General features: G+C 41.9%; 1 protein-coding gene across 4 annotated transcripts; it reads left to right on the top strand.

The window, feature by feature from the left end:
- The first annotated feature begins 920 nt into the window (after positions 1-920).
- LOC110971850 (NACHT, LRR and PYD domains-containing protein 3-like) lies at positions 921-27373 on the top strand. Of its 4 annotated transcripts, none has more exons than XM_051942090.1 (14): positions 945-1016; positions 6803-6877; positions 6967-7077; positions 7159-7263; positions 7411-7557; positions 7674-7772; positions 10303-10422; positions 10808-10880; positions 11043-11262; positions 11417-13205; positions 20230-20403; positions 21966-22139; positions 22405-22451; positions 23033-27373. In XM_051942090.1, exons 3-14 carry the CDS (start codon positions 7010-7012, stop codon positions 23965-23967), a joined length of 3951 nt encoding a protein of 1316 aa, XP_051798050.1. In that variant the 5' UTR covers positions 945-1016; positions 6803-6877; positions 6967-7009; the 3' UTR covers positions 23968-27373. The 4 variants fall into 4 exon arrangements, with proteins under 4 accessions (XP_051798048.1, XP_051798050.1, XP_051798047.1 ...); XM_051942087.1 differs by having other exon boundaries at positions 10300-10422; XM_051942088.1 differs by lacking the exon at positions 6803-6877 and having other exon boundaries at positions 921-1016; positions 10300-10422.
- The last annotated feature ends 205 nt before the right edge of the window (positions 27374-27578 follow it).

The raw sequence follows: 27578 nt of genomic DNA, 5'->3' as shown, positions 1-27578 counted from the left end.
TGTCTTTCAATGAATTCACTGCCAACATTTGAGTTACAACTAATTTGCTGGAGGTCTAGAACCCTTACAATGACTTAAAATGAGGTATTTCCTGTAGGTGAAATCCAAACGTTCCATGCGGGCTGATGAAAATACCCAGACTGAAGACTGAAAAAATGCATCATGACAAAGTCCTAGTGTGGTGGGTTAATGACAACGATCAGGTGTAACATTATGACCACCTGTCTAATATTATACTGGTCTCCACTATGCTGCTAAAACTATTCTGACCCAGTGGATCATGGACTCAGAACCTCTGGGGATGTCCTGTGGAGATTGTGGCAGTGAATTCTGTGGGTCCTACCTAGATCAGGCTGAACCTGGAACATCCCACAGATGGTCAATAAGATCTGGATCTGTGGAGTGTGGAACCCAGGTGACCAGCTTAGCTCTGTCGTGTTCCCCAGGTTCTCCTGAGCAGTTTTTGTGGTGTGTTGAAGTAACTTGTTCTGCTGAGGGTGGCAACTGGCATCAAGCACTGCTGTTGCTATGTGGGTGGGGGTGGCTTGACCTACAGTGTCTAGAGGTGGGGGGTAAATGTCAAACATCCACATTAGTGTTTCAGTTGTGTTGTTGTATTGTCATTGTGTCAATAATCCAAGACATTAACTTATACTTCATATAAGCTGTTTTGTTTATATATGTTTTTCATAGATAAACACACACACACACACACACACACACACACACACACACACACACACACACACATATATATATATATTTATACACATCGTTGTTCTCAGGACATTTCGTGTTTGAAATGTAGTGCCCTCAGCTCCAGTAGTAAAGGGTTCAGTTCATCTTTATAGACTTATGTCACACTGGGAGCTGAGGCTATAAGAATGCTTTGATCTTAGAGTCCTCCATTTCCTCCTTCGTTGCCCTGACGACAGTGACGTCATGGGCCTGCCTGTTCTCCAGTTAAGTTTCACTTTATAAGTCGTCATGGAGCAACTTCTTTTGTCCGTCTGAAAGTAAGTAAACGACACTTTAAAAACTATTTCTAGCTTCTGTTAGTTTAATTCCAGCAGTAGAAATGTGTCTCCACAGCTCTAACAGTCAGCTCCAGCTTCCACTGGACTCAGCAGCTCCGTTCCTCTAACACCAGATAAACTCGAACCTGAGGCCTGTATCTCCGTTCCTCTACCACACGATAAACTAGAACACGAGAACCGTAGCTTGAGGAAAACTTAACTACCAGCTCCAGGGTCTCCCTGTTTAGTTCGGTAAAGTTGATATTGACAGATTCGGACTTCCGGCATCAATAATAAATCAGATATACAACATTTCATTGACTAAATATGCGTGACAACACGTTCATCTTTTGTTCAGAATCAGCTACTTATCACAGCACACTGACTCGGCTTTTTTTTTCACTCATCCTCGCAGCGCCACAGCGCTTTTAACAGTCGGACCAGAGTCGGACGCTGAGGGTCTCTGTGAAGCATAGAGTGGGTTGTTCCACTGCAGTGAAACTGGACGGTTATTGGATAAATGCCGGGCTTTGTCCCGCCCATCGGACGCTCAGCGTCTCTGGGGGTCTATGGGGCAGTGGGCTGGCCCGGACGCTGGGCTTCTGCATGGTGATTGGATGATCTGTCTGAAGCTTGATTGACAGCGACATGAGCAAATCAGCGATCTTGAAGTTAAAAGATGCACCAAAGCACTTCTCAAGTTTTTCATTCTGTTGTTCTGAGTTGATCTGGAGGCTTCACTGATATTCAGAGACTTTGTGTTTGTGAGAAACGACTAGCGTTGTGTTTGGCGACTCTTTTAGGTCACTCTGCAGTTTCTGTCCCCAACCAGCAGCTGCAGCTGCAGAGCTTCTCCCCCGTCACTCACTCACACTCAGGCGGTCACACAGCAGCTCCAGCTGCTAGCAAGCTGCAAACAATGGCAGACAATGCGAATGTTGTCGACCGGATTTTGGCGAAGCCATTTGATAGTCTTCCTTACGAAGAGAAAATTAGTGTTAAACTGCAGGGCAGATCAACTCCTAACATTGAGTTGGTGCAAAAGGTGGGGAAAAGTAACAGGTCTTTTCAGCTGTCCTGGTATGACAAGGTGAGCTGGCTGACTGGAAGTTCTGTCACCAATAAAATGTACTGTTGGCCATGCCTCTTGATGAAACCATCTCAAGGATGTGTTGTCTGGTCAAAAGTGGGCTTTGGGGATCTGTCTAACTTTGACAGGGCATACAAAAGGCATGAAAAAAAGCAATGAACATGTGAGTGCATGTGCAAGGTTGAGTTGCCTCGGCAGAGTCAGGGTTGAACATGCAATAAATGAAGGCGCTCGCATTCAAGTGGCAAAACATAATGAAACCGTAAAAAAAAAAACAGGGCTTTCCTAAACCGCCTTATTGATGTGTCTTCATTGCTTGGCCGCCAGGAGCTGTCATTTAGGGGGCATGATGAGAGTAGTGAATCATCCAACAAGGAGAATTACAGGGAGTTTATTGAAACATTATCAAAATATGACTCTGTCTTGGCCACACAATTCCAGTCATCAGCTGTGTTTTCTGGCATGTCCCATACAATCCAAAATGACTTGATCACTGCTCTTTCAGCCACTGTTTCACATGAGATAAAAGATGAAATTCAGGCTGCTCCCTTTTTTGCATGGCAGGTGGATGAGACAACTGATATAGCTAGCCATCCCCAACTCTCTGTCATTGTTCGCTATGTGGATAGTGCAGGAAAAATTCAGGAGTGCTTTATTGGATTTTTTGATGTTTCTGGGGGAAGAGATGCTCAGTCTGTTTTCGAAGTCTTAAATGAGAACATGCAGGCCTACAGTTTCAGGGAGAAACTTGTGGCACAAACTTATGATGGGGCTGCTGTCATGTCTTCAGCTCTACATGGTTTGCAGGCCAAAATTAAAGAAATAGCCCCCAGTGCAATATTTGTGCATTGCTATGCACACAGACTGAATGTGGTGCTGTCTCAGGGGGTAAATGCTTATCTGAGTGCAGAATTTTTTTTGCATCACTCTCTGGGTTTGCCACATTTTTCTCAAACTCCACAAAGAGGATGTCTTTTCTTGAGTCTGCAGGCTGCTCAAGGTTGCCCAGAAACGCTCCTACTCGATGGAATTTCACATCACGGATAGTGAGTACTGTAGCAAACAATTATGATGCCCTCCTGCAGACTTCTGAGAAGATCATTGCAGATAAGACCATGGATGATGATACATTAGATTGTGCCAAAGGCTTTCTGATGAAACTGGAGGATTTCGAGTTTGTGTTCATGTTGTACACATTTGAGCAAATCTTTTCTGAGACTGATGTGGTGTTTGACATTGTCCAGCAGAGAGCTATGGATGTTCTGTACTGCAAAGAAAGAATTGAGTCTCTTCTTGCTTATGTCAAAGAGAAAAGGTCAGAGGGTTCTTTCCAAGCTGTTTATGCCAAAGCAGCAGATCTCAAATCAGACCGACAAACCGAGCCCCTGAGAAAGCGCCGTCTGTCACAATTACAGGATCCTAAGGAGCGCGACAGAAATCTGTACATGGCCATCCTAGACAATCTCTCAGAGCAGATACCTCGGCGTTTTGCAAATTTGGAAAGCATGCACTTCTTGGAATTAGTCAATCCAGGGAAATTTGATGAGATGAAAAAAGTGTTTCCAGAGGAAGCATACCAGAGTGTCCTGAAATGTTATGGCCAGTTCTTTGATTCAGGGAGACTGAGATCTGAACTTCAAGTCCTATATTCAAACCAGGACTTGCAGGGCAACAGGGGAAAGCTGTGTGATTTCTTGCTGTTTCTGAAAGACATGGAGCTGGACAGTACAATGCCTCAGCTGTACAAACTGTTGTCATTAGAAGCAACGATTGGCGCTATATCTGCAGGTGTGGAGAGGAGCTTCTCCTGTTTAAAGCGCCTCAAGTCTTACACCCGCAACACAATGGGCCAAGGCCGTTTAAGCAGCTTAGCTCTGCTGGCCATTGAGAGGACACTGGTGAAGTCCCTGGAAAAGACTCCTAGTTGGTACGACCGGGTCACAGATCATTTTCTTGAAAAGGAACAGAGGGTAGAATTTACATACAAATAAACAGACACATATTACAATGTATGCTGAAAATGAGCTTCCCCTCCTAGGAAGACCAGCAGCCGCCACTGATATATATATATATATATATATATATATATATATATATACACACATATTGTAGTAGATAGTGCAGCGCACTTATACTTAGAAAAAGTAGTGCCCGCTTTGGAGGCGGAGTGATATGATGTTCTAGGAGTTGTTGTGAACCGGTTGCCTGTGTTGCCACTAAAATGATGCCCAGTAAAACAGCGCTCAAAGAACCAGCCTGGTGTCCTCTCCGTCCAACCTGCACCACGAGCCACGTCGTAACATGGTAACGTTAACAGAAACTACTACACATATACAAGTATATACACACATAAACACACACACACATACATACGTACATACATACATACGTACATACATACATACGTACATATATATATATATATATATATATATATATATACAGTGCCGTGAGCAAGTATTTGTATTTGTTTTTTGCATATTTATCACTCGCAAAGGTTTCAGATCATCAAACAATTTTAATATCACACAGAGACAACCCAAGGAAATAAAAATGCAGTTTCTAAATGATGATTCAATTTATTCAAGGCACAAAAAAATCCAAACCTATCTGGCCCTATGTGAAAAAGTAATTGCCCCCTGAACCTAATAGCGAGTTGTGCCACCTTTGGCATCAATAACTGAAATTAAGCGGAGGAATTTTGGCCCACTCTTTGCAGAATTGTTTCAACTCTGCCATATTGAAGGGTTTTCTAGCATGAACTGCCCGTTTGAGGTCACACCACAGCATCTCAATTGGATTTAAATCCGGACTTTGACTTGGCCACTCCAAAACCTTAATTTTGTTTTTTTATTGTTAAGCCATTCAGAGGTGAACTTGCTGGTGTGTTTCGGATCGTTGTCCTGCTGCTTGATCCAAGAGCGCTTGAGTTTGAAGGCACAAACTGATGGCTGGACGTTCTCCTTCAGGATCTTCTGGTAAACAGCAGAATTCATTTTTCCGTCAATCACAGCAAGTTGTCCTGAGGCAACAAAGCAGCATCACACTGCCACCACCATGCTTTACTGTTGGCATGATGTTCTTTTTATCAAATGCTGTGCCATTTTTACGCCAGATGTAACGGGCTGCACACCTTCCAAAAGTTCTATTTTTCACTCATCAGTCCACAGAATGTTTCTCCAAAAGTCTTGAGGATCATCAAGATGCTTTTTGGCAAATGTGAGACGAGCCTTTGTGTTCTTTTGTGACAGCAGTGGTTTTCGCCTGGGAACTCTTCTATGGATGCCATTTTTGGCCACTGTCTTTCTTATAGTGGAATCGTGAACTCTGACCTTAACTGAGGCCAGCAAGGCCTGCAGTTCCTTGGATGTTTTTCTAGGTTCTTTTGTGACCTCTGGATGAGTGGTCGCCCACTCCTGGGAAGGTTTGCCACTGTTCCCAGTTTTCTCCATTTGTGGATAATGGCTCTGGCAGTGGTTCGCTGGAGCCCCACAGCCTTGGAAATGGCTTCGTACCTTTTTCTGGACTGATAGATTTCAGTCACTTTCTCGTTTCTTCTTGAATTTCTTTGGATTGTGGCATGATGTGTTTGTTCTTGGTATGCAGTAAATGAAAAAAACAACCTAGAAACTACTTTGACAACATAATTTTTTCCCTGTTTTGCCAAGTGTTGAGGACAAAAGTTGACATTACTTCTAAAGTAATTATTACCTACGCCAGCAGGTTATGTAATCACCGGAGTTTGTTTGTCTGTTTGTTTGTTTGTTTGTTTGTTTGTCTGTTAACAGCATAACTCAAAAAGTCATGGACAGATTTTCACCAAAGTTTTACAGGATGTCCGGAAGAGCAAAAGTAACAATCGATTAGATTTTGGAGGTGATCCGGATCACCGTCTGGATCCAGGATTTTTTTGAAAGTCGAAGGACAATTGAGAGATGGCCTGGAACTTCCACTTTCTTATAATACAGCTGACAGTTGACTGTGGAATATTTAGGAGCGAGGAAATGTCACGACTTTATTTGTTGCACAGGTGGCATCCTATCACAGTTCCACGCTGGAATTCACTGAGCTCCTGAGAGCGAGCCATTCTTTCACTAATGTTTGTAAAAGCAGTCTGCATGTCCAGGTGCTTGATTTTATACACCTGTGGCCATGGAAGTGATTGGAACACCTGATTCTGATTATTTGGATGGGTGAGCCAATACTTTTGAAAATGTAGTGTATCTCTGTGTGTGTGTGTGTGTGTGTGTGTGTGTGTGTGTGTGTGTGTGTGTGTGTGTGTGTGTGTGTCACCGAATGTTAGCCAGTAAATTAATGTTAGTTAACAAGCATGAGCTAATTTTAAAAGTATCATAAGGTTTTTTTAAACTAAGGTAAACAATGTTATCAACCACACTAAAGGTTTGTTAATTCAATTATACAATGCTATTTATCACCATAAAGCTAAAGTCAGCCAGCTTTGCTAAATAAGGACATAGACGTAGTTAACTACCATTAATCTGTTAACAGAGTTTAGCTGTTAGCTCACTTGCTAACCTTCACTATAGCCACAATAAATCATCTGGTACATGAACGTTACTTGACGCTGATTTATGGTTGGAGTAATATTAATGTTGCAACCAGAGACTCGGTCCTCGTTGACCCAGCAGTGGTGATTTTATTTCTGCAAGTCTCCTTCATGTCTTCTCTGCTGCAGATGTTCTTGTTTACCTGAAGGCTGGACTAAACTTAAAAGCCCAGTCAGAGATAATGACATCATCAACAGATAATGGTATCAACCAGCGATGTGTCCATCCATTATTTATCCACAATTTGATCAGGAGGACTTCATTGGAGCTGAATGATGTGTTTCCTCTGCAGGTGGAGGTAGAAAGTGTTTGTGAGCTGGTGTGAGTTCAGCAACATGGATCAGTGTGAGGACTGTCAGAGCTCTGTGTGTGGAGATCAGAAGAACCAGAGCAAAGATCAGAGGTGAGACCACATCTTTAACTGTCCATGAGTCTTCTGCATGTCAGAGCTCAGCACTGATCACTGCTCCATCATTATTTACAGTGAAGGACCTGGACCTGGACCAGCATCCAGCTGTGTGTCCTTTAAGAGCACCTGGTCAAAGGATATTGGTGTCTATTTTAAACATAAACCTTCATCAGACAAGCGGTGGGTAACATCCAGAGCTGCCTGATATGTTCTTCTTCAGGGCTGATAATAATTTTTAGTGACCAAGTAGATGTAATCAAGTAACTGTCCATGAGTCTTCTGCATGTCAGAGCTCAGCACTCATCACTGCTCCATCATTATTTACAGGAAAAAACCTGAACCTGGAACTGGACCTGAACCCGAATCTGAATCTGAACCGGAACCAGAACCTGCACCCAGCTGTGTGTCTGTTCAGAGTGCCTGGTCAAAGGATATTCCTGAAGAATTTAAACAAAAACATTGGTCAGACCAATGGTAAGTATCATCAAGAACTGTGAGATATGTTTTTGTTAAAGGTCGATATTAATTTTTAGTAACTATGTAAATGTAACTGTCCATGGCACTCATCACTGCTCCATCATTATTTACAGTAAAGAATCTGAACCTGCATCCAGCTGTTTGTCCTTTAAGAGCAACATGTCAAAGGATATTATCGAAGAATTTAAACAAAAACCTTCATCAAACAAACGGTAAGTAACATCCATAGCTGCCTGATGTGTTTGTGTTCAGGACTGATAATAATTTTTAGGAACCAAGTAGATTGAAAATAAATATTTGGAACTGATGTAGATTTGCAGTAAAAGGGTTAGGGTTAATCCTCTAGCTGCAGCTCTGTGGCTTCTTTCACATTGGCATACAGCAGATCTTGGGTTTTATTTTCTCTGGTAGGACAGTGAGCAAACTGTGTAAATCCAGTCAGGTGAGAGGAGAGGCTGACATGAGTTATGGGAAGAGAGTATGATGAAATATAGGGAGAGTAAGCAAGTGTAATCAGACTCTAATAGCAGGACTGGGCACTCGACATCTTGTGGAGACACTCCCCTTTCTTGCCAAGGTTCATGTTACCAAGGCAGACCTTAACTCTCCTTACTAGTCCATCTTTGTCAGTAGTGGCTTCTGATACTCTACCCAGCCTCCACTCATTCCTGCAGACATCCTCTCCTTTCATCATGACAGTGTCTCCAACTTGTAGATTCCTCCTTTGTTTATGCCAATGCTGTTTGAGAGCGGTGTTGGCAAGGTATTCTTTTCGCTATTGACTCCAAAACTGTTCAGGCAGGTATTGAACATGTCACTACCTAATCTTGCCATAAATGTCCTCTCTGACAAACTCACCAGGGGGAGGTAAGGAATGACAGTTTCTGTCATCAAAAGATGATTAGGGGTGAGTGGCTCAAGGCTATAGGGTCACTGAGGTTGTTAACAGTTAGTGGTCGACTGTTGACGATTGCCATAGCTGCACAGAGGAAGGCCCGCAATGAAGCATCATTTAGCCTGCCAGAGGAAAGAGCCAACATGGACCTTAAGACGCTTCTCACTATCCTAATTTGTCTTTCCCAAACCCCTCCAACGTGGCTTGAATGGGGCGCATTCATGCAAAAGTCGCACTGTTTGCATTAACTTCTTTAAGAGCTTCCTTGAGCTTGTTTTTGGCGCCAATTATGTTGCTTCCCCCATGGAACTTGATCTGATGAACAACACCAATGGCAATGAAACATTGAAGGCCATTGATGAGGGCGTCAGTAGACATGACATCAAGCATCTCAGTATGAACAGCACGGGAGCTAAGGCAAGTGAAGAGAAGACCATACCTCTTTCAAATCGATTAATTCTTTATCTGTAGTTGTTATCGTCCTTACAGACTTTTCTCTTGTTAAAGTAAAACATGTTTGGACTGTTGAACACTTAAATTGGTTCTCTCTACACTTATGTATTAATGAGGTCACTGTTGTCTTTAGACAGGATCTGATGTCAACACATGCAGAGGGACAAATACCAAAAATTGTCATTACTGATTAATCAGACAGTTAATGTAGCTGATTAATCATCAAGTCAGTGAAACATCAAACTGTTGCTGAGACAAAGGAGACGTCTGCAGATGTTCTGTTTGAGCAAAAGTCCAAAAACCTCACAATATTCTGTTTCAGTTCAATTCAATTTTATTTATATAGCGCCAATTACAGTCAAATTGTCTCAAGACGCTATACAGAACTCATATCCCAGAACCCCCAGAGCAGCCCCAAGGTGACAGTGGCAAGAAAAACACCCTTTAAACAGGGAAAAAAAACTTCGAGCAGAAACCGGCTCTATATGTGGAGGGACCCATCTACCTGCTGGCCGGACGGGTTGAGAGGGTCAGAAGAGGTAGAGAGGTAGAAGGTAATGAAAGCAGAAAGAAAAACAGTGTGTCTTCTCATCTGAAGCTAAATGTACACATATTTAACTTTATTTTCACTGTTTGTGATTAAAAATGACTGAAGTATTCTAAATGTTTGCAGATATAGTTTCAGTTTTAGTCCCACGGGGCACAGCTTCCATCTTTGGTCTTTCTCTGTGTTCAGTTAAACTCGTTTTGCACCATCTCTTTGTGCACTGGTGTGTCCTTGTTGTCATGGAGTTTATCAGTTTTCATTCTTGGACTGATCCATTTGGTCCAGAACTTGTGTGAACCTCGATCTCCTGCTTCAATCTGAGCCTTCTTCTCATAGTATTTGGTTTCCTCACATTAGCTTTCTCTCTCTGTTTGAAATACCTCCGGGTGTTACCTTCCAGAGCATGAATGCTGAGGATGCTGCGCAGCCTCACAGAGTTTCCTGTTTGCTTGATCTTGTTGTTATTTTGCTTGGTCCAGACCTGGATCCTCTGGCTGTGTTCATGTTAGCAGATCTACACTGTAACAGTTCTGGTTCATTGGTCAAAAGTAGATGGAGAAAAGGCAGAAAGCTTGTGTGACAGTCAGTAAGAAAAACAACTCTAATGGAAGTAGCAAAAATGTCAACTGGGTTTGAGGTGGAACAAAAACCAGCAGGTTGAATAAACAGCAGGGACACTAAGGTGATGACATGATAGACCTTTTTCCACAGCAGGATCACAACTGACTGACACTCAGAAGATTTCTTTATGTTTTGTGAAATTTAAAAAATATTCCATCTAACTTACTGTCTGTACACATGCTGTTGTCACCTCAGTACAGTGTATCAGCTCTCCTGTGTTTAGTAGGAAGAAGCTGGAAAATCAAGATTCACCTCAACCTGAAGTGGATTCTGTGTCCATGAAGACGAGCCGCACTGGAAAACACGGTTATAATTTAAGAAAAAGGCGCCATCCTGAGGATCAAAGGTAAGGATTTCTGGCTGATACAACAAAAGCATCTGATGGATCATTTAATAACTCTCCAGGCTGTTTTCAGGAGAACTCTGTATGACAGTGAAACACATTCATACTGGGAGCTGCCCAGTAAGCTGTAACTGACAGAAAGAGTCAGTTCTTCTAGAAAGAGTTTTTTTGTATGATGTGTTTTTGAAAATTGTCTGAAGAGTTTCTGTCTGTTGTGAACATCCGCATCACAGCAAGGGCTGAGACAGACATGATGTGGTTTAAACATGGAGATAACTTTTTCTGTGTTTAGTCATTGTTTCCTGAAGACGTTCATGGTGTTGTACCTGATGTTTGTGTCTCTGAGGACATAAATAATGAGATCTAACTGTTGCTGATATGTCCACAGATTAGATGAGGAGAGCTCAGAGATTCCCAGGATTCAGTCTGAACAGCAGCATGACCTGGACTCCATATTCATGGTGTGTACATGTACAACAACTACTCCTCCATCTGTTGTGTTCACAGACGTCTCCATGCTGAACTTTGTAGATCAGAGGACTGTCAGTGGGTCCAACATGGATCTGATGTTTGGCTCCATGATTTCACTCTGATGGACTCATCCATTGATTTCTCTGTTCCAGCTGCTGGAGAACAACATCAGCACTTTTGTGAAGAAAGAGCTGAAGAAGATCCAGAAGGTTCTGAGTCCAGATTACCCAGAATGCTCAGAGAGTCAGAGAGAGGAAGAGGAGGAGTTGGAGGAGGAAGAACAGAGGACGAGCAAAGAGATGTTCCAGAAGATTTCAGTGTTGTTCCTGAGGAGGATGAAGCAGGAGAAGCTGGCTGACCGTCTGCAGAGCAGTAAGAGGATTTCTGTAAAGATTGAACCTTTTGGATCAACAACATATTTACTGAAGTCTGCAAATATATTCACAGATTCATTCTTTAGGAAGAGAAACTCTCATGTGTACTTGTTAAAACACTTCATGATTTTCTTTATTGTGTTTTCATTCAGAGCTTTTTGCTCCAGTTTGTCAACATAAACTCAAATGTGACCTGAAGAAGAAGTTCCAGAGAGTGTTTGAGGGCATCGCTAAAGCAGGAAAGTTGACTCTTCTGAATGAGATCTACACAGAGCTGTACATTACAGAGGGAGGGACTGCAGAGGTCAATGATGAACATGAGGTCAGACAGATTGAAGCAGCATCCAGGAAAGCAGACAGAGCAGAGACACCCATCAGAGCAGAAGACATCTTTAGAGGCTCACCTGGAAGAGATGGACCAATCAGAACAGTGATGACAAAGGGAGTGGCTGGCATCGGGAAAACAGTCTTAACTCAGAAGTTGACTCTGGACTGGGCTGAAGACAAAAGCAACCAGGACATCCACTTCATATTTCCATTCACCTTCAGAGAGCTGAATGTGCTGAAAGAGAGAAAGTTCAGCTTGGTGGAACTTGTTCATCACTTCTTCAGTGAAACCAAAAAAGCAACAGGAATGTGCAGCTTTGAATACTTCCAGGTTGTGTTCATCTTTGACGGTCTGGATGAGTGTCGCCTTCCTCTGGACTTCCACAACAATGAGAACCTGACTGATGTTAGAGAGTCCACCTCAGTGGATGTGCTGCTGACAAACCTGATCAGGGGGAAGCTGCTTCCCTCTGCTCGCCTCTGGATAACCACACGACCTGCAGCAGCCAATCAGATCCCTGCTGTCTATGTGGACATGATGACGGAGGTCAGAGGGTTCACCGACCCACGGAAGGAGGAGTACTTCAGGAAGAGATCCAGAGATAAGAAGCAGGCCAGCAGCATCATCTCCCACGTGAAGACATCACGAAGCCTCCACATCATGTGCCACATCCCAGTGTTCTGCTGGATCACTGCTACAGTTCTGCAGGAGCTGCTGAGAACCAGAGAGGGAGGAGATCTGCCCAGAACCCTGACCGAGATGTACATCCACTTCCTGGTGCTTCAGGCCAAAGTCAAGAAGGTCAAGTATGATGGAGGAGCTGAGACAGATCCACACTGGAGTCCAGACAGCAGGAGGATGATTGAGTCTCTGGGAAAACTGGCGTTTGAGCAGCTGCAGAGAGGAAACCTGATCTTCTATGAGTCCGACCTGACAGAGTGTGGCATCGATGTGGAAGCAGCCTCAGTGTACTCAGGAGTGTTCACACAGATCTTTAAAGAGGAGACAGGGCTGTACCAGGACAAGGTGTTCTGCTTCGTCCATCTGAGTGTTCAGGAGTTTCTGGCTGCTCTTTACGTCCATCTGAGCTTCATCAACTCTGGAATCAACTTGCTGGAAGAACAACAACAAACAACCTCCAACAAACCTGATCCAACACGTTTCTACCAGAGAGCTGTGGACGAGGCCTTACGGAGTCCAAACGGACACCTGGACTTGTTCCTGCGCTTCCTCCTGGGTCTGTCACTGCCGACCAATCAGGATCTCCTACGAGGCCTGATGACACAGACAGGAAGCAGCTCACAGACCAATCAGGAAACAGTGGAGTACATCAAGGAGAAGATCAGTGAGGATGTGTCTGTAGAGAGAAGCATCAATCTGTTCCACTGTCTGAATGAACTGAAGGATGTTTCTCTAGTGGAGGAGATCCAACAGTCCCTGACATCAGGACGTCTGTCCACAGATAAACTGTCTCCTGCTCAGTGGTCGGCTCTGGTCTTCATCTTACTGTCATCAGAAGAACATCTGAGCATGTTTGACCTGAAGAAATACTCTGATTCAGAGGAGGCTCTTCTGAAGCTGCTGCCAGTGGTCAAAGCTTCAAAGAAAGCTCTGTAAGTTATTGATCCTCAGGGCCAGTGACCCCCTAATTAACTTATTCAGCTGTCAGGGAATCACCAGACCAGCTCTCCATCTTACGGGTCCGGTTCTACCGCCCCCTGTGATCTAGCTCAGAGGGATGCTGCAGAACTGTTAAGCTGGTGAACGAGGAAAATTTGCCTATCTTTCTCACTGCCTACATCCAGACGCCTAATCCTGCTTCTTCTGATAATTAATTTAACCGAGTAGCCACTTCGGTATAGTTAAATTTAATCATCAGTCACGCCTGTTAACGGCAGCTTTCCCTCTTATGGATCTTGCACTTGGTAAGTTGCTAGGTTTCACTCAGAGGTTATGGACATTTAGACAACCTCTAGGATATGTTTATACAGGGCCAACCTGGCCCCCATGACTAGGTAACTTTTCAGAACCTCTACTATTGTTATGCATGCAATAACCTGACTTTTTACATCCAGAGCTAGATGTATAAGTATCATTCAGGGATAAAAATAGCACCTGCAATTTGTTGTCTTTAATTGCAGAATAATGCTTTATTAAAATATATTTAGCAGGGCAAAAGCATAGCCAATAAATCATCAGACAAATAATCAAACATTAGGTAATATTCAAATCACTCATCCTAACTCCTAACTGGTATTATGCTTTCCTAAAAGAAGAGTAATAATCACCCAAAATATGTAATTTGGAGGCAGAGCAGTCAGGGTGTGGCCACACCCGGCTGCTCACCTGAGACCCGACAAGCCTTTGACACTCGCCGGGACCCAGGGGGAAGTGGACGGGGGTCCGGACCCGATTTAGATCTGCATATATCCGTTTTTGTTGTTTGGGCCAGTAAAATTTTTGTTAATCCATTCTGGTGTTATTCCTTTGGAAATAATAAATTCCAGTAATACTCCATCAGTCAGTGTTATATCCAGATCACACTTCTGTAATCCTCAAACACTGCAGAAAAAGCAGTTCTTTCATCCATAATTCCAACAGAGCAGTTATTCCTTTGCAGATCACGTTGAATCCCCTGTCCGGAGTTGCGTGATAAAATCCCCTTTGCTCATGGCATTTCTACCCTGGTTTGCATCGAGCGACTACCACCCCACCACATTATATAAAGGTTACTATACAGTTACCTTTTTTGTTTATAAACACCACCCACCCCCTGCCCCCGAACAATCCCACCCTGTTGCACCGTAGCAAAAAAAAAGAAGGGAAAAATAGAAAATACAATAATTGCAGCTTTATTCATTGACAATAAGTGATGGATCTACCTCTTTAATCTGATCTAAAATAGGTTGCCAGATAAAATAAAATGTGTTAGCACAACCTCTTATGGAATATCTTATTTTTTCCAGAGTTAAGTGATGTAAAAGGTCAGTGAACCATTGTTTGAAGGATGGAGGGTATTTCTCTTTCCATTTAAGCAGTATGAGCCTTCGAGCAATAAGTGTAGCGAAGGCAATCACATCTTTATATTTTTTGTCCAGATTAGCAAATTCTGGTACAGTGCCAAAAATTGCAGTTGTGGCCTCTGGTTCAATATTGGTCCTAAATGTATCAGAGAAAAATTTAAATATAGACTGCCAAAATGGTGGCAATTTTGAACAATTCCAGAACATATGAGATAGTGTTGCTTTCTCAATTTCACATCGATCACAGATTGGATCAAAGTCTGGTTTAAATTTTGCCAGTTTTGCTTTTGACCAATGCAGTCTATGGACAACTTTGAATTGGATTACTCTATGTCTTAAGCAGATTGAAGATGAATATATATTTTTTATTACAGATTGCCATTCTTCCTCAGATATTACAGTCCCAAGTTCCTCCTCCCACTTTCCTCTAACACGAGTCAGAGACTCTATTTTGAAGGAGTTAATAACAGCATAAATTTTACCAATTATTCCTTTTGAATGTACATTCAAGTCCAGTATGGTTTCAAGGAGTGAGTCAGTTGGCTGTGCAGGAAAATGGTTGAACGAGGTTGACACAAAACTGCGTAGCTGAAGATACCTGAAGAAATGAGAATCAGGAATTTGAAAGTTCGTTTTCAGTTGTTGAAACAAAGCAAACAACCCTTCAAGAAACATGTCTTTCAGTGATTTAGGTCCATGTGCTGTCCAAACTGTAAAGGAATCATCAATAATCGAAGGAACAAACATGATTTTTTACAATAGGAGCGTGATTTGACATATCATTTAGACCAGGGGTCGGCAACCTTTAACACTCAAAGAGCCATTTCGACCCGTTTCCCACAGAAAAGAAAACACCGCAAAATCCTTTTGGCATTTAAAATGAAGACAACACTGCATATATGGCTTTTTTACCTCTATGCTCTTGTTAATCAGTCTCTAATTAGATAGATTCATTTTTTTAATTGTGTCCTTTCACTAATATTTATCTTACTTGGTTAATGTAATTTTTTGCTCCTGGACCTCATATGTTACGTAATGTTAGCTGGAAATCAATATTTTGCGAATGTCTATTTAACTTGTAAAATCTATTTATCTATTTATCTTAAGCTAATAACTTTTCTCCGGTAAGTCGCTGCCCTATTTTCCACAACGACACTCCTCTGACTCTCTGACCTGCTGCCTGGACATCCAGCCGTGTTCTTGCAGTAACGTGTATTACCCTATCATGAGTACTTTTGACTCAAAGACAAGACGTGTCTTTCTTGGAGTGGAGCTTTAATATACAGGCTTGTCATTCTTGAGTACAAAACGATGTGAAACTACAGGCGTTGCTTCTCCAGGAGTAAAGCAAAAAAAAGACATGAAACGTTTGGGAATCGAAAGCTCCGTGTTGTCTCTCTGCCTCAACTCTGCGCTCTCATGCAATAGTACCCCAGCAGCCCATCCGGTGGAGTGATATGTCAAAATAAGAGCGGTAATTTCACAATAAAATTGTCTATATTAAAATGCATTGAAATGCGCCTGAAAGGCAGAACAATTTATTTTCCAAAGTTACAGGGAGCCACAACAGAGGGCTGAAAGAGCCGCATGCGGCTCTGGAGCCGCGGGTTGCCGACCCCTGATTTAGACCAAAACCTCTCCTGAATTGTGCCCAAATTTTAAATGAAAGCTTAACAGCTGGGTTTGTGGAAAATTTGCATAATGGTTCAGACAAAGGTAACCCTGAACATAGTAAGGAGTGTAGAGAGGCAAAACTGCACGATATATTTTCAAGTTCAAGCCATTTAGAGCTAGTAATATTCAATTCAATTCAATTCAATTTTATTTATATAGCGTCAATTACAGTCAAATCGTCTCAAGACGCTTTACAGAACCCATATGCCTGACCCCCAGAGCAGCCCAAAGGCGACAGTGGCAGGAAAACACCCTTTTAACAGGGAAGAAACCTCGAGCAGAACCCGGCTCAAATAGGGGGGACCCATCTGCCTGCTGGCCGGGGGGGTTGAGAAGGACAGAGGAGGGCAAGGGGGAGGGATGGGAGAAGAGGGAGGGGTGGGAAAGCAAGGAAAACACAACACACATTTGGATACATGTATGACAGGATATGTGGCACAGACAAAGTATAAGCTAACATTGAAAACTGACTCATAGTTTACTCTGATGATGTACGGCTCTGACATTAAACATACTCCATATATAGCTAGCAGTAAAATTCAAACAGTATGTAAGTTAGCATAACAGTATAGTGAAGGCCATGCAGAGTTGACTGGTGGAAAAAGGGAGTTGGAAGCAGAGGGCTGGAGGAAGGTCAGCAACAGCATCCCACAGTGGACATGATGGAGACTGGACCAGCTGGTGGAACATCAACCACAGATCTGAAGCTTCCAGCTCTGGGACCAGGGACACTCAGAGAAATAGCACAGGGGGAAACAGAGTGAATGTACTGCAATAACGGTATACATATTAAATGTGAAGGTAGATAGAGAAGGGCTCAGTGCGTCAAGAAAAGTCCCCCAGCAGCCTATAGGCCTATAGCAGCATGACTAGAGGCAGAACGAAGGGACGTCCAAGAGGGAGTCAGCTGTGCAATGAAGACACAAGCCGAACCCCTGTGGGTCACCCAGTCAGCCCCAACTATAAGATTTGTCAAAAAGGAACGTTTTAAGCCTGGTCTTAAAAATAGAGAGGGTATCTGCCTCCCAAACCCAAACTGGGAGCAGGTTCCACAGGAGAGGAGCTGATAACTGAAGGCTCTGCCTCCCATTCTACTTTTAGAAATTCTAGGAACAACAAGTAAGCCTGCAGCTTGAGAGCGAAGAGTTCTACTAGGATAATAAGGTACTATCAGATCTTTAAGATATGATGGAGATTGGTTATTAAGAGCTTTATATGTCAGAAGAAGGATTTTAAATTCTATTCTGGATTTAACAGGAAGCCAGTGAAGAGAAGCAAGTATAGGGGAAATATGATCTCTTTTGCTAACTCCTGTCAGTACTCTAGCAGCAGCATTTTGGATCAACTGTCGATGTTTAAGAGAACTATTTGGACAACCCGATAATAAGGAATTGCAATAGTGAAGCCTGGAAGTAACAAAAGCATGAACTAGTTTTTCTGCATCACTCTGAGACAGAATGTTCCTGATTTTTACAATATTACGCAGGTGAAAAAAGGAAGTCCTACAGACTTGCTTTATGTGTGAGTTAAAGGACATGTCCTGGTCAAAAATAACTCCAAGATTCCTCACGGTAGTACTGGAGGCCAATGTGATGCCATCCAGAGTAACTATTTGTTTTGAAAGCGAGTTTCTAAGATGTTTGGGGCCAAATATAATGACTTCAGTTTTGTCTGAATTTAGCAGTAGGAAGTTAAAAGTCATCCAGGTTTTAATGTCCTTAAGACAATCTTGCAGTCTAGCTAACTGATCAGTTTCATCTGGCTTCATAGATAAATACAATTGTGTGTCATCTGCATAACAATGGAAGTTAATACAATGCTTCCTAATAATATTGCCTAAAGGAAGCATGTATAATGTGAAAAGTATCGGTCCTAAGACAGAACCCTGAGGAACTCCATGATTAACTTTAGTATGCTCAGAAGAGTTATTGTTGACATGCACAAACTGGAACCTATCTGATAAGTAGGATTTAAATATGTGATGCATGAGGCCAATAAAGCATTGCACGGATGTTGGATGCCCAATAATAATATTGGAAATTGAGTTCTCTATGTTGTTGCAAAATATTTTTAGAGATAAGTGCAGTTTTCCCATTCCATATAAAAGAGGATAACAACAGGAACAACCTTCCAGCCATCCTACAGGATCCATCTGCATTGCTGGACAGGATTAGAGAGCACCTGCCTGCAATGCTGCAACATTCTTAACCAGTTAGCTTCATCTGTGATCACTCTTTGAATGTTTGCTCAGCAAACGTCTGCACTAAACTACACCAATGTCTGAAATTGACTGAAATTGAAAGTGAATTTACTGTTAGTGAATGATGTAATTGTATGATGACTTTGAAGGTCAGCTCGACTGAAACTAAAACATTTATTCAGCAGATTCTCTTAACGTCCAATTCACAAATATGTTTTGCGCCTGCTTCTTAACTGCTTCTGTTTTTTACTGAATAGTTTAAGAAGTATTTGACTTAAAGACTCTTTATCTAATTAGCTCACTTGTTTTGCTTGACAGAGCGTATCATAACCCTACCCCGTAGAGTCAACAAGCACGTCCTTGTCTATCTTTAGTACTTCTCGGAGTAGTCTGGACACAGCGGCAGGTGTGCATGGGGGTCCTTCAGCTACACTCAATATGCAAATATTTGATCTCCGCATGCGCCCCTCCATGGCCATGTTTTTCTCCTGCAAACTCTCCACGGTTTTCTCCAGTTTCTGAACCTGGGTTTGCAGCGCCATAATATCGTCCGAGTGGACAGAAAGCACCCGCTCCACATCCGACACTGTAGTTTTGACTGTATCCAAATCTGAGTGAAGAGCTACTGTATTGTTAGCTATCTCTAGCTTAACTGATAGTAGCTCTAATTTAACCCCTTCGATTTCATTTGTAATCACCTTTGTCCCTTCCCTTTGAAAGAGCTCAGTCAGTTCAGTTTTAATAGATGCCAGCAGCTCGATTTTGAGATCCTCCAGATTAGTTTGCTCATTGTGGTCGGACATTGTGCTAGCTGAGTTGTCCGAGGGGTCTGCAGGGTCCCTGGGTCCGGACGAGATGCTAGCAGTATTGCTAACATCGGCAGTGTCGGAGCTTGTCTCGTTTACAGAAGTCTTGTCCGTGTACTTATACTTGCACAGTTTGCTTGCCATTTTCCAAAGAGAAAACACTCTCATATGATACTATGCTGTCTTAGATGAGTCTGTAGTGTTTCACTCAGTTAAATCGTCAAATAAAAAGACTTTAATGCATTTTCTATATGGAGCCGCCCGAACATGTGACCTACTCCATTACCTGCTCACTAGCGCCCCCACACCTCCACTTTTAAAGAACTGGGACAATCTATCTTGGACTGTCGAGACAGCCCGTCTCCCATTTTCCAGACTTATAAAAATCCCCAATCTATTTTGAGTTTAATCTTTACGGTGAATCATTTGACCCTGGTTCACTTTACTCGTGACTTCTCACCTCAGTACAAAGTTAAAACCTTCTTATTTTAACAGTTATCAAAACTTTTTCTGAAACCTATCAAACCAGTAAAAAGGAAATATTTAAAGAAACATCTAACTTATAAAATGTAGAAAGAAAAGACATTTTCCCAAAAAATAAGAATCCCTTCATTCTTTCTGAATGAGGCACTCTTCTGATTTCTGCACTGTTTCAACATTAAAGAATGTAAGAATAGACACTTGGTTAGTTCAAACACATTCATTAGGTTATGGCATAATTTGATCCTAAATCACAGGTTATAATATCACAATGTTCCCTTATTTAGCTGTTGTTCTGTCAGAGTCTCCCCTTTGTGCCTGATTCTGGGATCTCATATCTCCATGCTTCACAACAAAGTACAGAGAGAGTTCCACTTCGTCATTGATGAATACACTGCAATCTTTCAGAAAAGTTCAAGTCTAACTTGATTGTTTTCTATTATTATCTCCTCAGACTGAGCAGCTGTAACCTCTCAAAGAGAAGCTGTGAAGTTCTGTCCTCAGTTCTCAGCTCAGAGTCCTCCAGTCTGATAGAACTGGATCTGAGCAACAACAGCCTGAAGGATTCAGGAGTGAAGCTGCTTTCTGTTGGACTGAAGAGTCCTCAATGTCAACTGGAAACTCTCAGGTCAGAATCATTCATTTTAACCATTTAAATGAGACATCCATCCATTTTCCTGTAGTTCAGTGATGGAAGGTTGAGGTGACTGCAGGCTAAAGCATGTTAGTCCAGATGTCCTCCTTCCCAAATGTTCTCCAGCTCATCCTGATGGATCCTGAGGTGTTCCCAGGTCAGCTGGGTGTGCTTCCAATGGAAATATATTATTCCAGGAAACAACTTACAAAAACAAATGGAACACTTTAATAACTAATGCTGAGACAAGCAGACAAACTTCAGCTTGAATTTTCTGTTTTAGTGATGACAGTTGTGTTACTCAGTTTTTTTTTAGTTTAATGGCCTCTAAACTTCTCATGAGAGATCACAGTTGAGTACAGCTGCTGACTCCTCTGAGTCAATTTAAATAAGCTCCTCTGATAAACTCACTGAACTCTGCCACAACCAGTACAGAGGGAAAGTCTGAGGAGCTCAGCAAAGATTAGAAGAAGCAAATCATTGACTTGAACAAGTCAGAAAGCCACTTGGAGCCACAAAACACAAACTATCACCTGCTGCTGAGACACAGTTGGTCAGGATGGTTAGGAGTGAACCAAGAATCATCAGAAAGCAGGTCTGAATGAATTAGAAGCTGCTAGACCATAGCTGTCAGAGTCCACAGTGTTTTACATCAACATGAGCTGAGAGGATCCATGAAGAAGGAAGTTCTTCTTGAAGCAGAACCTTAAAGCTCCACTGAAGTTTGTTGTTGATCAAATGGACAAAGAAAAGACCTTCTGGAGGAAAGTTCTGGGGTCAGATGGAACAAAAACTGAGCAGAACTATGTTTGGAGGAGAGAAGGTGAGCCAGCAGATTTTGTCATTTTTCCAAAAGACCAACAATAAATCTATGAAATAACCAAAATGCATGATTGTTTTCTTGACAAAGACGTGTTTCAATGATTCCATCATAGAAATTTCAGAGTCAGAGGAGTCTCTGGAAATCCAAGACTGTCATCATATCCATGATCTGTCCAAGGACTTTAGATCTACTGTCAAACTGTCAGACCTCTGCTTGGCTCAGCTATCTCTTTACAACTAGCTTGAGATGTTTGAACTCATTCATGGTTGAGTCTCTGAAGACAACTGATTCCAGGTCAGAGATTTCTACACACCGATGAAACAGGCTGGATTTTTTCTTCTTACACTGAATGAAGGAGTCCTCAAGAAGTCACATGCAGTCTCTACCCTGTTGTTCCACCACTTGCAGAGCATTCAGCTTGAATTTGATGTGAACTAGGTGGCAGTAATATTTATATTATGAGTCATATTTATGGACTGGTTGTGTTGCTGATCTTTGGCATTAGATTCTCTGACTATCAATCACTGAAGTCAACAGAGGAGAGAACATGTAAGGTCTGTTATCATTTAAGACGCCCTGTGGAGTTTTCCTTGAAACTACTGACTTGTTCCAAATGAAAACACGATAAATAGTTTGGTCCAGTCATCATGTTAGCACTGGGCTGTAAACACCACTAATGTCAGAGTAGTTCTGTCACAGTTTCTGTCATGTGTGTTGTTTTGTGTGTCTGCAGGCTGTCAGGTTGTTTGATCACAGAGGAAGGCTGTGCTTCTCTGGCCTCAACTCTGAGCTCCAGATCCTCCACTGTGAGAGAGCTGGACCTGAGCTACAACCATCCAGGAAAGAAAGGAAAGAAGATGCTGTCTGCTGCTCTGGAGGATCCACACTGCAGACTGGAGACTCTCAGGTATGGACAGACGTCTGATAGAGGAGGAACAAGCTGCCAACATGTCCTCTGTCCATCAGTGTGTCTTTGTGCTTCATGCTGGATATGAATGTTACATGTAGGAGCCTTTTTGCTTTGATCACATCCACACTGGCTGAAGAGAATCAGCAGATATTAGTGGAACATCTGCAGGAACAACAGTCAACTGTTAGCTGAGCTCCATGAAAAGAGGAAAATCAATGATGAGGAAAATTTATTCATCAGTTCAAACTGTCTCCTCCTTCAGGATGGAACCTGCTGGAGTCCAATGGATGACACCAGGTCTGAGGAAGTGTAAGTGTGTTTTCATGTGGTTCTTAAAAAACCTCTTCTCATCAAAGTGTCAGTAATAATCAGATGATCGATGTTATCCCTAGTCTAAGGGTCACTGAACATGAAGTTCCATCCTTCCACTGGTCCAAGCAGCCATGACACACGTTTTCTCAAAGAAGTTCAGTGTTTCTTTACAATAAAGGTGTAAACAGAGGATGTGGTTTAGACAAAAACAACAGGAATGTGTAACTAAAATCTAGAATGAGCAAACCAAAGCCCTACTAATCTGTTTAGGAAGACTGGCCTAATGAAACAAAAAATTAGGAGAAGAAAAACACAGTTTTACCTCACTGTCCTAAACTAAACAAGAGAAAAACCGGTTAACCCAAAAGTGGCTGCTCACTCCTGTAATACTATATCCTCAATCACAGACTAAGAATGAAGGAGTTGTGCTGACGTGTGCTGGTTGGAAGCAGGGTAGGATGGGTGATAGATGGGCAAACCAAAGGAGACTCAGAAAACACGACACACAACCGCAGTCGTAACAATCGATCAATAAATAAATCAATAAAATCAGCTGTTGTGTTTGTTCTCTCCATCAGATTCCTGTAAACTGACAGTCGACACAAACACAGTGAACAGAAACCTTCAACTCTCTGAAAACAACAAGAAGGTGATCCGTCGGGATTGGCCTCAGTCATATCCTGATCATCCAGACAGGTTTGATGACTGGGCTCAGCTGCTGTGTACAACTGGTCTGACTGGTCGCTGTTACTGGGAGGTCGAATGGAGTGGAGGGGTTGATGTAGCAGTGAGTTACAGAGGAATCGGAAGGAGAGGAGGTGGTGAAGACTGTAGGTTTGGAAGAAATGATCAGTCCTGGTGTCTGTACTGTACTGATCTTGGTGATTTCTCTGTCTGGCACAACAACAGAAAAATATCACACACCTCCCAAACCTCCTACTCCCATCGAGATAAATTATTTCTTTCTGAAGTCTCTGACAGAGTAGCTGTCTATGTCGACTGTCCTTCTGGAACTCTGTCCTTCTACAGAGTCTCCTCTGACTCTCTGATCCACCTCCACACCTTCAACACCACATTCACTGAACCTCTGTATCCTGGGTTTAGGCTTGGGTTTGGTTCCTGGGTGTCTCTGTGTGAGTCTCCTCCTGTTAAAGAAACTGTCCCTGAACAGACAGTTCAGTCTCTGCTGTTTGCAGATTCACAATCTAAAACGCAGTCCCTCCAGGAATTCGAGATGTTGCGATTGCGCAAATTCAGGCGAAATCAACAAATCTCTGCAAATTTTTCACGGCCTTGCAATTTTGTCCAATCACCGCAACTTTCCCGCAATTTTGGCCCGCCTCCCATGAGTTCCACCAATCATAGCAGTTCCCAGCGTACAGTTAATGCGCGTACGTCACCGAATTCACTTCCTGTTTATGGTTTAAAGATGCAGACCATGTGCGATACTAATGTCTCTCATTTACCAACAAAAATTACTGCTGACGACCGTGATAAACAATTAATTCACTGATGTTCTTCACCAAAGTGGAGCTAAACTGTTTTACACCCATATAATATTGTGGTGGAATACAAAAAAAGAAAAAAACCTTCGATTGGTAGGCACTTTTGTTTTTTTACACGAAGCGTATTAGAACGCTGAAATGAGCAACAACAGACCAGACAAATCACCGTGATGGAAACTGTTGCATCCAGATCCGTTAGAGCACTGAAAGAATGAAGGTAAATTAGATTAATTATTCCACCAAAGAACACGGCAGAGTTATGTGACGATCAGCGTGTGTGAATCCTTCCTCTGTTACCAACATCACTCAAAAACTGACTCAGGGATTTAAATGAAGTTTTCAGGGTCGGTCAGAAATGACACAAGGACCAAATGATTAGACTTCAGCAGTGATACGGCTTAAAGTTTGGATCCACAGATTTGTTAAGGAGTCATAGCGGCACCGCGTCTGATAGTGGCACGGTAACCATGGCAACAAGTGAACGCTACCTCAGCGGCCCGCTGACGATCACATGATTGTGATCCTACAACAGCTCTAACCCTGTGGACGTATCGGAAATGACACAAGGAACAACTGATTAAATTGTGGGGGTGTTTCTGAGTCCCATCAATTCCTGTCGCCTGCTGCATATTTAGGTCACATCATATTAAACTAGTATCTGGCTGCTGCTAATGTCCCACCATGGTGTGCCAGCTTTTGTGGAAATGGGTTGGAACGTTAAATAATTAATTTTGGAATAAATATTGTCAATTACAGTGTTGAAACGTGTTCTACAAGCTGGAAAAAATGCAGCTTTTTAGCAGTTGTCACTGTCTCCCACAATTTCATCACAACAAATAAGCTTAAAACATCGCAACTTTTATCGCAATTTTTTAGAAAAGCTGCTGCGAATTCAGGCATTTTTCGGCCACAACAATCACGAAAAACGCCCGCGAAATCCTGGAGGGACTGAAAGAAGGAAAGACGACTTTATGAACCGTGAACATGAGTTTGGTGTCAATCCAGACTTCATCCTGATTCTATTTTCACTTTGTGACATCATCACCAAATGAGACTGTAACCTGTGTGTGATGTCAAAATGTGAGTGAAATAATCCTTTACAACAACATTTAGACGTCAGCAGTCCACATCAATGTCCACAGTCTGTTTGATCAAATCAAATCAAACTTTATCTGTAGAGTGCTTTTCATACAGAGAATGTAACACAAAGTGCTGTACATTTTAAAACATCAAAAACAAGACGATCCATCCCAACCTCCCTCCACATATGCACACAACACACACACACACACTCTCCCCAGTGACTGTAGTGAGACATGGCATGGCACTGACGATTGTGATGTTTGTGTGTAACTGCAGCTAAAAGGAGTTTGGGTGAAAATACAAATTTCAGAGCCAGAAACAGAGAAGCTCACAGTTGACTAATTTAAAACTCTGTTGATCCAGAACTAAAGCAAAGCTAAGTTCTGCAACTTGTTTTTATTGTAAAATATCAAAGAAATAAACACCAAATCATAACAGTCCATAAACTGTTGTTTTACACATCCATTTATTCTAGTTCTCATGTTTTTTTTTTTGTTTATTCATGTATTTATCTTGTGTACTTTATTGTGCATTTTCATCGGTTCATTCATTTCAACAAACTTATTCAGTTTTGTTACCTGTATAAAATGTAACACTTTTCATAACTACAATGATTTCTATTGTATCTTGAAATACTTGACCAGAAGTGCTGCTGATCAGGAAGTTCTGTTGTTTTACAAACATGTCACACTTTAGCTGTGTCTTTTTTCTCTTCATGCAGCAGAGGAGGAATCTCCAGGTGAGCGGCTGGTTTTCCGTTTAAACTTTACAAACACAACAATGAAAAACAGAGTCAGGACAAGTAGAGAAGTTAATCTGACTCAAATTTCAGCTTCGTTCATATCAACACTCTTTTAAAGTCTTCCACTTATCTTGTTACCAGCACATTTTTGTATAGCACCTGTTATTGTTGCTTATGGTTCACTGTATCCAGCAATACTTATTTGGTCATTAATTCACTGTTTTTCTAAATTGCTGATTGCTTTTGGTGAAACCGGAAGTAACATGACCCCAGCCCAGGCATACGTGGGAATTAAAAGCTCGGCCTACAGTCATTCATTCATTGAATGGTGTGTTGGAGCAGCAGTAGCCAGGCTGTGGCCCGCATACATATTTCATCTTGGCGCTCGTAAGTGTCAACTTTTGTTTTGTTTCATTCCACTCATGAGATAACTCTCACATTTTCACAAATGATTAACCATCTATTTTGCACAAAGCAAGTGTACAAATGTATGCCGATGATTCAACACTGTATTATGGAGCAAATACTAGCAGAGAGCTAGACAGTGTTATGACTTCTGAGTTGGATTTGGTCTTTGATTGGATACAACGAAACAAGATGGTATTGAAGATCTCAAAGACCAAATCTATTATTCTGGGATCAAGTCACAAACTGTCATCCAGACCGATATTGAGACTGAACTTGTCTGACGAATTTATAGAGCAGGTTGATAAGGTTAAATCATTAGGCGTTATAATAGATCGTCAATTGTCATGGTCAGAACACATTGACACTATAATCAAGAAAATGGGTAATGGCATCTCTATGTTTAGAAAATTCCTTCCTTATGTTACTGAACACATTTTGGGTCAGGTAGTTAAGTCTTTAGTTTTAAGTCATTTGGATTATTGCTCACCCATTTGGTCCTCAGCATCAAAGAGCCTTCTAAACAAACTACAAATTGCCCAGAATAGAGCCGGCAGACTTGTTTTACATTGCTCCATCAGAGTAAATACAGAAGGTATGCATCGTAAACTCTCATGGTTTGCAATACTGTTTATTCCACCAAACCAGAGTTTTTACATAATCAAATTATCAGATGTAGTCAGATTCATAGTCATTCCACTAGATTAGCAGATGACGGTCAAATTACATTACCATGTCCAAAATCCAATGCTTTTAAAAAGGCAGTTATTTATCATGCCATCAAACTTTGGAATAGCTGTCCCCTCCACATACAACAATCTAACAGTAAGGCCTCATTCAAATGCCATCTTAGAATGCACTACTTGGCGTCTGAGCAGTAATCCAGTCTGACAAGTATAATGTCCTTTTTCTGTGTTGTTTCTTGTCCTGTTTGTTCCTGTTGTCTGAATGACTGGTCTAACAACCTGTCACTGTAAACATGATGTTTTTAGGACCCCAGGAAGACTAGCTGGGCCATTGGCATCAGCTAATGGGGATCCTTTTTAAATAAATAAATAAATAACTGAATCCTAAACACAATTTAAAACTTCACTGTATTGTGTGTTTGCAGGAGACCATTTTGACCTTTGTAATCTTTTTGATGTTTGATCCATAGAGACAATAAACCTTTGAAAGACACTTTATACAGCAACAACAATCTCATGGTTGTTAGTCAAAACTTTACTTATTTCACATTTAACACGGTCACGTTAGTACATTTAATTCAATTCAATTTTATTTATATAGCGTCAATTACAGTCAAATCGTCTCAAGACGCTTTACAGAACCCAAATGCCTGACCCCCAGAGCAAGCCCAAAGGCGGCAGTGGCAAGGAAAACACCCTTTTA

This window comes from Acanthochromis polyacanthus, chromosome 22 (assembly GCF_021347895.1).
Source record: "Acanthochromis polyacanthus isolate Apoly-LR-REF ecotype Palm Island chromosome 22, KAUST_Apoly_ChrSc, whole genome shotgun sequence".
In the NCBI taxonomy this organism is placed as follows: Eukaryota; Metazoa; Chordata; class Actinopteri; family Pomacentridae; genus Acanthochromis; species Acanthochromis polyacanthus.
This window is presented reverse-complemented; position numbering and strand designations above follow the sequence as displayed.

What these genes read in the sequence shown, in the direction of transcription:
- LOC110971850 (XM_051942088.1), top strand. Translation starts at nt 7,010, where the DNA reads ATGGATCAGTGTGAGGACTGTCAGAGCTCTGTGTGTGGAGATCAGAAG. An exon ending in AAACCTTCATCAAACAAACG is followed by an intron (nt 7,773 to 10,299) that starts GTAAGTAACATC and finishes TCCTGTGTTTAG; the next exon opens with TAGGAAGAAGCTGGAAAATC. An exon ending in CGCCATCCTGAGGATCAAAG is followed by an intron (nt 10,423 to 10,807) that starts GTAAGGATTTCT and finishes ATATGTCCACAG; the next exon opens with ATTAGATGAGGAGAGCTCAG.